Below are 14511 nucleotides of genomic sequence, written 5' to 3' on the forward strand. Positions count from 1 at the left end.
ATATAATGTTTCTAAACACTTCTACATTAATGTGGATGCTACCATGACTACGGATAATCCTGAATGAATCGTGAATAATGATGTGAGAAAGTTACAGAGGGTCAAAGATCATACCCCAACACATGCTAACCTACCCTGTAATCTCAACTCTATTGTCATATACTAGCAGCTGGATCACATTACGTACCAGAGACGAGGCCACTCTGTAAATCTGGGTCATCCGTAAACGAAAAGCAGCTGATCCATTGATGTAAATCTGGGTGGCGAGGTTGATTCTGGGTAGGGTTTGTTCTTGGTAAGGTTTGGTTCCTTGTGTTGTACAATATTTTTAACAGTTCATAACTGGCATATTCCCCTTTCTTGATAATCATGTCCAGCATCTTTCTGGTTTTGACAGACCTCTTTTTATGGGATTTAATTTCTCTAACTTGTTTTTCACTGAGGATGTTATTCTTTCGCAACTCATCAACGACCAAGGAGGGTTTCTGGAGGTGACCCTCAAGAAGGGCTCTGCCATTTTGGACATACTCAAAAGCAGACTGCTGTGTGCTTGCCATGTTGTGGGTTCCCTTACAGCTTTATAGCTGTAAACTTTGTCTGCCTTCGTACCTGCAAAATACAGTGTAAGACATAATATTATGAAGCTATATCAAATAATTTCCCCCTGTCTATCTACAATGCCTATGTTTTTGCAGTACATGTGAAGCTGATAAGGGGGTGCAACTCAATATTAGGAAGTTGTTCCTAATGTTTTGTACACTCAGTGTATTTCATAATGTGTAGCCTAACGTGTGTACAATGATGTGCCACATCTTGATTTAGTGCATTATTATTAGGTTAAGCATTATAATAAGCCACCACAATATTTGCAGCCATAGGTGATATTATATTTCTAGGAGCTGATCCGTCATCAGTAGTGTGGAATAACTATAATGTTAAGGTAAGATTTGAATGGAGAAAGCTCATCCGAGAGCAGCGTTTCCTTTCATTTAATCCTATCAGTATGGACACATGCCTCAGCGATGCACTTAGCGAACCTTCTCTCTGTGTGGTGTTTTGGGAAACATATGTTACATCTTCGACCTTTATAGGAAATAATTATTTATTAATTATTTAACCCTCTTATGCCTCACTCCCCCCTATCTGAGATATCTACTGCAGCTCTCATTCTCCACATACAAACACCCGTTCTGCCAGTCACATTCTGTTAAAAGGTTCCCAAACCACACACATCCCTGGGTCGCTCGTCTTTTCAGTTCGCTGCAGCTAGCGACTGGAACGAGCTGCAACAAACACTCAAACTGGACAGTTTTATCTCAATCTCTCCATTCAAAGACTCAATCATGGACACTCTTACTAACAGTTGTGGCTGCTTTGTGTGATGTATTGTTGTCTCTACCTTCTTGCCCTTTGTGCTGTTGTCTGTGCCCAACAATGTTTGTACCCTGTTTTGTGCTGCTGCCATGTTGTGTTGCTACCATGCTGTGTTGTCATGTGTTGCTGCCATGCTATGTTGTCGTCTTAGGTCTCTCTTTATGTAGTGTTGTGTTGCCTCTCTTGTCGTGATGTGTGTTTTGTCCTATTTTTTTTTTTATATAGCAGCCCCCATCCCTGCAGGAGGCCTTTTGCCTTTTGGTAAACCGTCATTGTAAATAAGAACTTGTTCTTAAATCACTTGCCAAGTTAAAATAAAAGGTTGGAGAAAAAATCCGGGCCCTGATAAATATAATGGATAAATCTGTGATCAAACACGATAACTGAAAATTGTTTGTCAAACGCATTATCTCAATTTGCCCAAGGGGGGACGCTGCATCACTTGTGGGGGACGACATGTCTACGGTTGCCTTGTTTTCGAATTAATCCGGAAAATAATCTTTAAAAAAATGTATATATAAAAATTCTATTCAGTGTGTTAAATGTTCAACTGTACCTCCAAATCGTTTTGAAATCAGAGCATATGCACTGAATACAAACAGTGTAGCTACTCCCTCCGCAAGGTAATCAAACAAGCTAAGCGTCAGTATAGAGACAAAGTAGAGTCGCAATTCAACGGCTCAGACACGAGAGGTATGTAGCAGGGTCTACAGTCAATCACGGACTACAAAAAGAAAACCAGCCCTGTCGCGGACCCCGATGTCTTGCTCCCAGACAAACTAAACAACTTCTTTGCTCGCTTTGAGGACGATACAGTGCCACCGACACGGCCCGCTACCAAAACCTGCGGGCTCTCCTTCACAGCAGCCAACGTGAGTAAAACATTTAAACGTGTTAACCCTCGCAAGGCTGCCGGCCCAGATGGCATCCCTAGCCGCGTCCTCAGAGCAGGCAAAGACCAGCTGGCTGGTGTGTTAACAGACATATTCAATCTATCCCTATCCCTGTCTGCTGTTCCCACATGCTTCAAGAGGGCCACCATTGTTCCTGTTCCCAAGAAAGCTAAAGTAACTGAGCTAAACGACTATCGCCCCGTAGCACTCACTTCCGTCATCATGAAGTCCTTTGAGAGACTAGACAAGGATCATATCACCTCCACCCTACCTGACACCCTAGACCCACTCCAATTTGCTTACCGCCCCAATAGGTACACAGACGACGCAATCGCAAATCACACTACCCTAAACCATCTGGACAAGAGGAACATCTATGTAAGAATGCTTTTCATCGACTACAGCTCAGCATTTAACACCATAGTACCCTCCAAACTCGTCATTAAGCTCGAGACCCTGGGTCTCGACCCCGCCTTGTGCAACTGGGTCCTGGACTTTGACGGGACGCCCCCAGGTGGTGAGGGTAGGAAACGACATCTCCACCCCGCTGATTCTCAACACTGGGGCCCCACAAGGGTGCGTTCTCAGCCCTCTCCTGTACTCCCTGTTCACCCATGACTGCATGGCCATGCACGCCTCCAACTCAATCATCAAGTTTGCAGACGACACTACAGTGGTAGGCTTGATTACCAACAACGACGAGATGGCCTACAGGGAGGAGGTGAGGGCCCTCGGAGTGTGGTGTCAGGAAAATAACCTCACACTCAACGTCATCAAAACAAAGGATATGATCGCGGACTTCAGGAAACAGCAGAGGGAGCACCTCCCTATCCACATCGATGGGACAATAGTGGAGAAGATGGAAAGTTTTAAGTTCCTCAGCGTACACATCACAGACAAACTGAAATGGTCCACCCACACAGACAGCGTGGTGAAGAAAGCGCAACAGCGTCTCTTCAACCTCAGGAGTCTGAAGAAATTCGGCTTTTCACCAAAAACACTCAGACTTTTACAGATGTACAATCGAGAACATCTTGTCAGGCTGTATCACAGCCTGGTACGGCAACTGCTCCGCCCACAACCGTAAGGCTCTCCAGAGGGTGGTGAGGTCTGCACAACGCATCACTGGGGGCAAACTACCTGCCCTCCAGGACACCTACACCACCCGATGTCACAGGAAGGCCATGAAGATCATCCAAGGACAACAACCACCCGAGCCACTGCCTGTTCACCCCGCTATCATCCAGAAGGCGAGGTCAGTACAGGTGCATCAAAGCTGGGACCGAGAGACTGAAAAACAGCTTCTATCGCAAGGCCATCAGACTGTTAAACAGCCATCACAAACATTGAGTGGCTGCTGCCAACATACACTCTCAAATCTCTAGCCACTTTAATAATAAAAAATTGGATGTAATAAATGTATCACTAGTCACTTTAAACAATGTCACTTTATATAATGTTTACATACCCTACATGACTCATTTCATATGTATATACTGTACTCTATACCATCTACTACATCTTGCCTATGCCGTTTGGCCATTGCTTATCCATATATTTATATGTACATATTCTTATTCATTCCTTTACACTTGTGTGCAAAAGGTAGTTGTGAAATTGTTAGATTACTTGTTAGATATTACTGCATGGTCGGAACTAGAAGCACAAGCATTTCGCTACACTCGCATTAACATCTATTAACCATGTGTACGTGACCAATCAGATTTGATTTGATTTGCAGTTGTACATCACAAGCATTGTAACTGTGGCATCACCCGGGAGAGATCCTCATTTTGTTCCCGCTGCAGATTGGAGTTTGGTTTAGTAAAGGTCTGGGACTAAGGCGATTGGATGCGCGTTTGTTAAGAATCCCCCCTCATGATTAGAGTGGAGACACTTCAGACTGGTCAGGCAAATTTGTTCTCCGCACTGATCAAAGTTTATTGACACTGCCACCAACCATTAACATGAGCATGTTCTAACCAAAACACAATTTAATTCGATGTCCCCCAGTTTGCATACTCTGAATTTCATGTCCAAATAATCTCTAAGTAACTTCAAACCAAGTCATCAAGTTTTGAGTATTGAACTTTAAAAGAATGCCTAGAAGGCCAGCATCCCAGAGTCGCCTCTTCCCTGTTGACGTTGAGACCGGAGTTTTGCCGGTACTATTTAATGAAGCTGCCAGTTGAGGACTTGTGAGGAGTCTGTTTCTCAAACTAGACACTAATGTACTTGTCCTCTTGCTCAGTTGTGCACCGGGGCCTCCCACTCCTCTTTCTATTCTTGTTAGAGCCAGTTTGCGCTGTTATGTGAAGGGAATAGTACACAGCGTTGTATGAGATCTTCTGTTTCTTGTCAATTTCTCCCATGGAATAGCCTTCATTTCTCAGAACAAGAATAGTCTAACGAGTTTCAGAAGAAAGTTATTTGTTTCTGTCCATTTTGAGCCTGTAATCGAACCCACAAATGCTGATGCTCCAGATACTCAACTAGTCTAAAGGCCAGTTTTATTGCTTTTTTAAAATCAGCACAACAATTTTCAGCTGTGCTAACATAATTGCAAAAGGGCTTTCTAATGATCAATTAGCCTTTTAAAATTATAAACTTGGATAAGCTAACACAACGTGCCATTGGAACACAGGAGTGATGGTTGCTGATAATGGGCCTCTGTACGCCTATGTAGATATCCATTTATTTTTTATCTGCCATTTCCAGCTACAATAGTAATGTAATATAATATATATACAGTGGGGCAAAAAAGTATTTAGTCAGCCACCAATTGTGCAAGTTCTCCCACTTAAAAAGATGAGAGAGGCCTGTAATGTTCATCATAGGTACACTTCAACTATGACAGACAAAATGAGGAAAAGAAATCCAGAAAATCACATTGTAGGATTTTTAATGAATTTATTTGCAAATTATGGTGGAAAATAAGTATTTGGTCAATAACAAAAGTTTATCTCAATACTTGGTTATATACCCTTTGTTGGCAATGACAGAGGTCAAACGTTTTCTGTAAGTCTTCACAAGGTTTTCACACACTGTTGCTGGTATTTTGGCCCATTCCTCCATGCAGATGTCCTCTAGAGCAGTGATGTTTTGGGGCTGTTGCTGGGCAACACGGACTTTCAACTCCCTCCAAATATTTTCTATGGGTTGAGATCTGGAGACTGGCTAGGCCACTCCAGGACCTTGAAATGCTTCTTACGAAGCCACTCCTTCGTTGCCCGGGCGGTGTGTTTGGGATTATTGTCATGCTGAAAGACCCAGCCACGTTTCATCTTCAATGCCCTTGCTGATGAAGGAGGTTTTCACTCAAAATCTCACGATACATGGCCCCATCATTCTGTCCTTTACACGGATCAGTCGTCCTGGTCCCTTTGCAGAAAAACAGCCCAAAGCATGATGTTTCCACCCCCATGCTTCACAGTAGTATGGTGTTCTTTGGATGCAACTCAGCATTCTTTGTCCTCCAAACACGACGAGTTGAGTTTTTACCAAAAAGTTCTATTTTGGTTTCATCTGACCATATGATATCTCCCAATCTTCTTCTGGATCATCCAAATGCTCTCTACAAACTTCAGACGGGCCTGGACATTACTAGCTTAAGCAGGGGACACGTCTAGCACGTAGGATTTGAGTCCCTGGCGGCGTAGTGTGTTACTGATGGTAGGCTTTGTACTTTGGTCCCAGCTCCTGCAGGTCATTCCCTAGGTCCCCCCGTGTGGTTCTGGGATTTTTGCTCACCGTTCTTGTGATCATTTTGACCCCACGGGGGGAGATCTTGCGTGGAGCCCCAGATCGAGGGGATATCAGTGGTCTTGTATGTCTTCCATTTCCTAATAATTGCTCCCACAGGTTGATTTCTTCAAACCAAGCTGCTTACCTATTGCAGATTCAGTCTTCCCAGCCTGGTGCAGGTCTACAATTTTGTTTCTGGTGTCCTTTGACAGCTCTTTGGTCTTGGCCATAGTGGAGTTTGGAGTGTGACTGTTTGAGGTTGTGGACAGGTGTCTTTTATACTGATAACAAGTTCAAACAGTGCCATTAATACAGGTAACGAGTGGAGGACAGAGGAGCCTCTTAAAGAGAAGTTACAGGTCTGTGAGAGCCAGACATCTTGCTTGTTTGTAGGTGACCAAATACTTATTTTCCACCATAATTTGCAAATAAATTCATAAAAAATCCTACAATGTGATTTTCTGGAATTTTTTTCTAGTTTTGTCTGTCATAGTTGAAGTGTACCTATGATGAAAATTACAGGCCTCTCTCATCTTTTTAAGTGGGAGAACTTGCACAATTGGTGGCTGACTAAATACTTTTTTGCCCCACTGTATCACCATGACCTGCTGCTGCTTATCAGGAATTGAACAGGCTGTGAGTGAACAAGTAGGTGAGTGAATGCCATAATATGACATATGAAATATGTCTATTCCTTTGAAACTCGTGAGTGTAATGTTTACTGTTAATAATTTTATATTGTTTATTTCAATTTTGTTTATTATCTATTTCAGTTGCTTTAAATAAAGCCCTTTGAATTGAATGGTGGAGAGGATGAGGGCCGGAGGGGTGTGTGTGCGTTGAGAGCACTGGTTGAGCGAGTGCTACAGCAGAGGTAGCTGTGTCACAGAGCAGCACGCACATCTTGACAACTTTTTACCAGTTGTAGGTAGTCTATTTAGATTGGTCATAAAACATTAACGCGCTAGAACTGATAACAGCAACAAAGCATTGGAAAACGACTTTAGGCGCACTACAGCTCTTTAGATAAATTCTCTCTGAGGTGGTTTAAAGTGAACTGGATTCTAATTAGAGGTCGACCAATTAATCGGAATGGCCGTTTAATTAGGGCCGATTTCAAGTTTCCATAACAATCGGAAATCGGTAAAAAAAATGTATATTTTTTTACGCCTTTATTTAACTAGGCAAGTCAGTTAAGAACACATCCTTATTTTCAATGATGGCCTAGGAACGGTGGGTTAACTGCCTTGTTCAGGGGCAGAAAGAGAGATGTTTTACCTTGTCAGCTCAGGGATTCAATCTTGCAACTGTGAAGGATGGTTTTGTTCTCTTTTTAACAAAAATATATGCCTTATAGAAATAACACATGTTAATCACAAAACATAGCGTGACTGCAGAAAAGCTGTTGTTAATCTAGGGTGTCGACTGTGCTAACCAGAAGGTTGAGACAAGATGGAAAAATGCTGAATAACAAGAAAACAGGAACTGAGCAGTGTAGCCACCGACAACTCAACTCAAACTTCACAACAAACACTTCCGGATATCTGGATCTGTCACGTTCTGACCATAGTTCTTTTGTGTTTTCTTTGTTTTAGTGTTGGTCAGGACGTGAGCTGAGTGGGCATTCTATGTTGTGTGTCTAGTTTTCCGTTTCTATGTTTGGCCTGATATGGTTCTCAATCAGAGGCAGGTGTTAGTCATTGTCTCTGATTGGGAACCATATTTAGGTAGCCTGTTTTGTGTTGGTTTTTTTTGGGTGGTTGTTTTCTGTCTTTGTGTCTATGCACCAGATAGGACTGTTTCGGTTTTTCACATTTGTTGTTTTTGTAGTAGTGTTCACGTTTATGTTCTTTATTAAACATGATGAACACTAACCACGCTGCGCTTTGGTCCTCTCCTTCGTCCACAGAAGAAAGCCGTTACAGGATCCTGTGTGCTGTGAGGCTGGGACCAGCCTGGGCACCACCGATAGGCTAGCAAGTTTAAACCACGCTAAGCCTCTACTGTGACAAGCCAACTGTAACGACCTGGGTGTCGGTGGGGTGTGAAATCAGACGCAGGAACAGCAGAGCTTCAATGCGGTGATATTTAATGCCTAACCGGCAAACCAAAATGTCCAACACGGACTTACTGGGTGTCATAAACACCTGTCTGCTAACACGGGAGACAAACCCAGTACACAATACAAAAACCCACTCCCGAAATCCACAGCAACAGACGAACAATCCCGCACAAAGAAGCCTACAATCTGGCTGGCTAATAAAGCCACACTAATTGCCAATTACCCCAAACCAGGTGATACAAATAAACACATAAGGAGGGGGAGGAAAAAGAGTCAGTGGCAGCTAGTAGGCCGGTGACGACGACCGCCGAGTGCCACCCGAACGGGAGGGAGAGCCTGCCTCGGTTGAAGTCGTGACACCAACTCTAAAGTTGGAACTACATCTGTCACAGTATAAAAGAAGATGTCTGTACTATTTCAGTCAGTTCTCTGCTTTACCCTGCGTGGTGATACAGTGAACCCGTATATATGAAAATTGCATTTACCATTTATCGCTTATGTTAAATAAAAATACTTAAAGTATATTCGGTGACTCTGAATCACATTTTATCCTGATACCAGATTCGATTGACGCAACCTTTAACACAACCTTACGGTTAACTAGTCCAACGCTCGAACCACCTGCCTCACGAGGAGCCCGCCTGTTACGCGAATGCAGTAAGAAGCCAAGGTAAGTTGCTAGCTAGCATTAAACTTATCTTATAAAAAAACAATCAATCAATCATAATCACTAGTTAAAACTACACATAGTTGATGATATTACTAGTTTATCTAGCGTGTCCTGCGTTGCATACAATCGATGCAGTGCGCATTCGCGAAAAAGGACTGTCGTTGCTCCAACGTGTACCTAACCATAAACATCAATGCCTTTCCTAAAATCAATACACAGAAGTACATATTTTTAAACCTGCATATTTAGCTAAAATAAATCCAGGTTAGCAGGCAATATTAACCAGGTGAAATTGTGTCACTTCTCTTGCGTTCATTGCACGCAGAGTCAGGGTATATGCAACAGTTTGGGCCACCTGGCTCATTGCGAACTAATTTGGCAGAATTTTACGTAATTATTAGGTTGTGCAATGTAACAGGAATATTTAGATTTATGGATGCCACCCGTTAGATAAAATACGGAACGGTTCCGTATTTCACTGAAAGAATAAACATTTTGTTTTCAAAATGATAGTTTCCGGATTCGACCATATTAATGACCTAAGGCTCGTTTTTCTGTGTGTTATTATGTTATAATTAAGTCTATGATTTGATAGAGCAGTCTGACTGAGCGATGGTAGGCACCAGCAGGCTCGTAAGCATTCATTCAAACAGCACTTTCATGCGCTTTGCCAGCAGCTCTTCGCAATGCTTCAAGCATTGCGCTGTTTATGACTTCAGGCCTATCAACTCCCGAGATTAGGCTGGTGTAACCGATGTGAAATGGCTAGCTAGTTAGCGGGGTGCGTGCTAATAGCGTTTCAAACGTCACTCGCTCTGAGACTTGGAGTAGTTGTTCCCCTTGCTCTGCATGGATAACGCTGCTTCGAGGGTGGCTGTTGTCGATGTGTTCCTGTTTCGAGCCCAGGTAGCGGCGGGGAGAGTGATGGAAGCTATACTGTTACACTGGCAATACTAAAGTGCCTATAAGAACATCCAATAGTCAAAGGTATATGAAATACAAATCGTATAGAGAGAAATAGTCCTATAATTCCTATAATAACTACAACCTAAAACTTCTTACCTGGGAATATTGAAGACACATGTCAAAAGGAACCACCAGCGTTCATATGTTCTCATGTTCTGAGCAAGGAACTTAAACGTTAAACGTTAGCTTTCTTACATGGCACATATTGCACTTTTACTTTCTTCTCCAACACTTTGTTTTTGCATTATTTAAACCAAATTGAACATGTTTCATTATTTATTTGAGGCTAAATTGATTTTATTGATGTATTATATCAAGTTAAAATAAGTGTTCATTCACTATTTTTGTAATTGTCATTATTACAAATAAATAAATAAAAATCGGCCGATTAAACGGCATCGTATTTTTTGGTCCTCCAATAATCGGTATCGGCGTTGAAAAATCATAATCGGTAGACCTCTAATTCTAATGTTGACTTTTCTCATGGATAACAGTATCAAGGAAAGGGTTTTACTCATACTCAATTCTAGGGTCTAGAGCGCATCACGAGTAGAAATTTGCATATATTGGCCATCAAGTAGGCTATTCATTTCTATGCCATTGCAGGCTACCTGTAGCCTACCATTTGATACAATAAATATATTGAAATGACAATGAAATGACAATATCACTGGAGTCATTGCAAATCAATTTGTGCCACTTGTGTAGCCTACCTGGAGCTGGCAAATTGATTTAAAAGCCATATACCACACTTCCTCGGGCCTTATTACTTAATCATAGCAGTCAAAACAACTTAAATCGAAATCCACTGATGGAAAATGATCTGGAATAATTATTATTTTGACATTAAACTGAATTTTGCTTCTTAGTCTTACGTCATTAAAAATGACGTCGATATTACTTTTTTAATTTGCTCACTTTATGGGGGGGAAAAAGTTTTATTGGATAAATGTTACAACTCCTCTCTTGCTTCACAAAAAAATGTTGAGCTAGTTTTCAGACCTTGGCGGGTTTTCAGAGGTCCCTGGATTAGAAATTGTGCCTAGACCTGGTAAACCATGCCCACAACTAACGTTGGGCGTGCAATGTTCATACCGGTTTTCAGTTTCACTTTTAGGTTGACTAACCGCCATGGGTTTCTCTCACTTTTAAGGCATGTCAAACAGATTAGCTGGTAATATCACAACTTTTTTTAGTCGAGTGCAAACTCTTATACAGGCGATTTACCTCGATATGAAATCAATCCATTGAAGTGAAATGAGAGATCTTAACAGTAACGTTACTTGGCTACACGTCTTTCAAGTAAATCACCCCTGCTCTCTTACAATGAAACTACAAACAATGTTCAACCATTTCATCTCCATCAGTTCACGGAATATAAAATAAAAGTGATGGCGTTGACATTACTGTAAGTCGGCTAAAAATAACTTAGTTAGGTATCAATGATAGATATTGCCTACCTTTTATGCTCAGGTTGTCCTGTCATCAGAATTCAGTGTAAAGCTATTTCTGTAGGTGCCAATACTTGAGATATCATAGGTTACGTTACTGTAGCCTAGCCTTCTCCGAGCTACCAACTCTCAAGCATTGGCCGTGAGACACAGGTCTTATCTCACGCATTGAAACTGACTGCTTTTATTTTTCTAATTAGTCCATTATAGTCAGCGTATTAACTTTTCAACTGTGCTCTAAATCGTTTTGAAATCGAAACATCTTCGCCTGCTATTTAACATCAGGGCTCTGTCATTTGCTTTATCTTGTGAGTCGTGCCACTCACATATTTTAAAGAAACGCCCCTCAAGATTAGAGCGGCATTTTTTAAATGTTGTATTTTTTTTATTTAACAGTAACACGCAAAACACGAAAAACAGAGGGATTACACAAAGAAATATAGAACACACAAAAAAAAAGAAGAATACAAATCCACATTATATCAAATCAAATGTATTTGATTTATTTTGCTCCTTTGCGCCCCAGTATCAATTCAATTCAATTCAAGGGGCTTTATTGGCATGGGAAACATGTGTTAACATTGCCAAAGCAAGTGAGGTAGATATTATACAAAAGTGAAATAAACAATACAAATTAACAGTAAACATTACACATACAGAAGTTTCAAAACAATAAAGACATTACAAATGTTATATTATATATATACAGTGTTGTAACAATGTACAAATGGTTAAAGCACACAAGTTAAAATAAATAAGCATAAATATGGGTTGTAGTATTGCAGTAAAAATTACATTTGTAGCTTAGTTCTCTATGAGCCATGGAGACTCTTCAAGTCCATAAGATGAGTTATGCTTGGGATTTTGGTGTGGTTAGTGTAGGTAGAGGGAGGGGTGTCCATGCATATTACACCATTTGTACGTCAGCTCCTGCGGTAGTAGAGTGTTTGTAGTCCTGAGTTTACAACCTGGGAGGGTAGGCTGTTACTCACCTACCAGGGTTATCCACCTCTGTCTCTTGATGTCCATCGTCCCCAGTCCTAGTTAATAATTGGGACACGAGTTCAGCTTAGTGACCTTATAAAGCAGATTGCGTTCAGAGATAGAGAATCATCAGGGCGAGAGTTACTGCCACCTCGGGCTTCAAGTCTTTCTCCTGCCATTCCCCTGACCAATCCCAGCAGTTCCCCTCGCTGAAACAATGGGCGTCAACTTTATTGATGCCGTCCAAGCTGAATCTGGTTGTGAAGTCAGAGGTTTAGTCTCCACCTTTCTTCAGGGTGACGGCTCAGATAAGTCTCTGTCCTGGAGTGGAGGATGCTAATGAGAGTCTACCTTAGAGATAAGAGGTTACATGGGTCTTGAAATGTTGGGAGGTGAATGTCTAGCTCCATGTGGAGCGGCACGGAATGTGACCAAAGTCTGGATGCGTAACAAACCCTGTTTCACAGATGTTAAGGCAGTGTTCAGTGTTCTCAAGCACACACTTTGGGGATACTGTTACTTCAGGTATGCCATTAGCTGGCATTCTATTCAATGAAACCATATGCTAATGAGGGTCACTAGATTTCTGATTAGGCTTACACAAAGCTGCGATTGCAGTCTGAACAGTATCTTGTAGTGAGCGGTAGAACTATGCCCAATCAGCGCTCAGAGTTGGCAGTCATGTTTTGTACGCAAACTGTCCTATAAAGAGTTGGCCCAAGTGTTTCAAATGCAAACCCCTTCGTGACTGGACACCCAGTTGAGGTACAGGATCGTTTGGATAAAACTGTTAAGGAGCGTTAAAGCATTGTAGAATACAAAACTTTCACAGCAGGTGGCTGCCTGTCTTCGACTCCCCCCAGGAAGAAGTGGATCCTGAGAGAGACCTAGAGCTGTCATTTTTTCTCGATTGGCCGTGAACCAGACAGGAGCCCATCTGATTCGGAGGTGGGACATTAGAGAAGTTTTTGAGTATGCTAGAGAAGGCTCTTGTCAGCAATACTCAGTCTGTGAAACAGAGGCCCCGTAAAACAGTTCCCCAAACGTCAGCTGAGTGACGCCTGTCTGTGAAGCCCACTAATTCACTGGACCAAAAGCTCACTGTCAGATGCACCACTGTTTTCAAGTGTTTCTTCTCCTGCCACATGAGCGTTTGACTGTAGTGAGACTGGAAGCGAAAGAAGCACTGGCATGTGGACAGCACTGGCAGGTCTGGAAACTAGGAAGCCCCCATTCTGAGGGCAATGTGGGGCAGGCAAATTTTTCCTCCAACTGATGAGATGATAATCCAATCTGTTTATTTCTTATTTTTGTGATCAGTACCCAAGAAACAACACAGTAATTTTTCAGAACACAATGGAGCAATTGTCTCAGAATGACAGTTTTTTTTACACCACCGTGCTAGTACAGGATAAAGTGTGAGCTGAAGGGAGTTAGATTAGTGGGTCCATGCTTACTACTCTGCGCGCCAATATTCGTACCTCGGTTGAGGGAGGCAGAGTGGTTAGAGGGAACTTTCTAGCTCTCAAGACATCATAACTGGTGGGTGTGTGTGGACGCAAAACGTACCCAGTATTGGGGGGGCGGGGGGCATGTTGTATGGACGTTGAAACTTACAGCTTTATGGCTTCAGTTATGTGTTAGGTCCAGCTGCTTATTGTAGCATGGCGCAGGTTGATGAATCATTGTTGGCCAAACGTGTTGAAGTCTCTGATTAGGACAGTTCAAACAAATGACGCTATCGGCGGGTGGTGGGTACGCCAGGTCCTTCGTGCCAGTGTGAGGGGACAGCCAGTTCCTTGCGTCTCCTATCAAATCTGGAGAGATGCCGAGAGGAACTCCATCCAGATTAAAGTTGGGCCACCATTAGTTGAAGAGGGCAGTAACGCTCCAACCCATGAGTGAGCATCTGGTGTGGCGGCCGCTTACCCCAAAAGACAAAAACTCTCTGTGGGCAGTACTGTTGTTGTCGAGCCTAGCACGTCTCGTTGTTGTGAATCGACACTACTAGTAGGGAGAGAGTTACGCCTTCGTGGGGGGATGATGGCTCCTGTGAAGATTTGAATCCAACAACTTCGCCAGTTACCCTGAGACGAATGCTAAAGTGGCAAGATGTGTACCCTTGTATGCATTGGGGATTTTGATGATGTCAAGCAGCAATGCTTGTACCAGAATGTGGCAAAAGTACAATTGACAGCTCACATGGCAGTTTCTTACAGCTAAGAGATTCAGTTGGTGGCATGTGTAGTTAATGACACAGTATTTTTACACGGAGCAATCTTGGACTTCAAGGCCTGTTTCTGTTGAGGAGTGTCCAGTTTACAGTTCTGGAAAGAACAAACTTGTCGTTTAATTAGAAGAAGTAAT

At 42.3% G+C, this 14511-nt stretch overlaps 1 protein-coding gene across 4 annotated transcripts in view; it reads right to left on the reverse strand.

The window, feature by feature from the left end:
• The window catches only part of LOC111961890 (uncharacterized), a 30040-nt gene extending 18570 nt beyond the window's left edge, over positions 1–11470 (reverse strand). For all 4 annotated transcript variants that reach the window (XM_023984530.2, XM_023984529.2, XM_023984528.2 and 1 more), the window contains exons 1-2: positions 11170–11470; positions 188–609 (exon numbers count right to left, since the gene is read on the reverse strand). In XM_023984530.2, coding sequence (XP_023840298.1) covers positions 188–557 — 370 coding nt within the window. In that variant the 5' untranslated portion in view covers positions 558–609; positions 11170–11470. The remainder of the gene's footprint in view (positions 1–187; positions 610–11169) is intronic.
• Between the last annotated feature and the right edge of the window lie 3041 nt (positions 11471–14511).

This window comes from Salvelinus sp. IW2-2015, linkage group LG4q.1:29, assembly GCF_002910315.2.
Source record: "Salvelinus sp. IW2-2015 linkage group LG4q.1:29, ASM291031v2, whole genome shotgun sequence".
Classification (NCBI taxonomy): Eukaryota; Metazoa; Chordata; class Actinopteri; order Salmoniformes; family Salmonidae; genus Salvelinus; species Salvelinus sp. IW2-2015.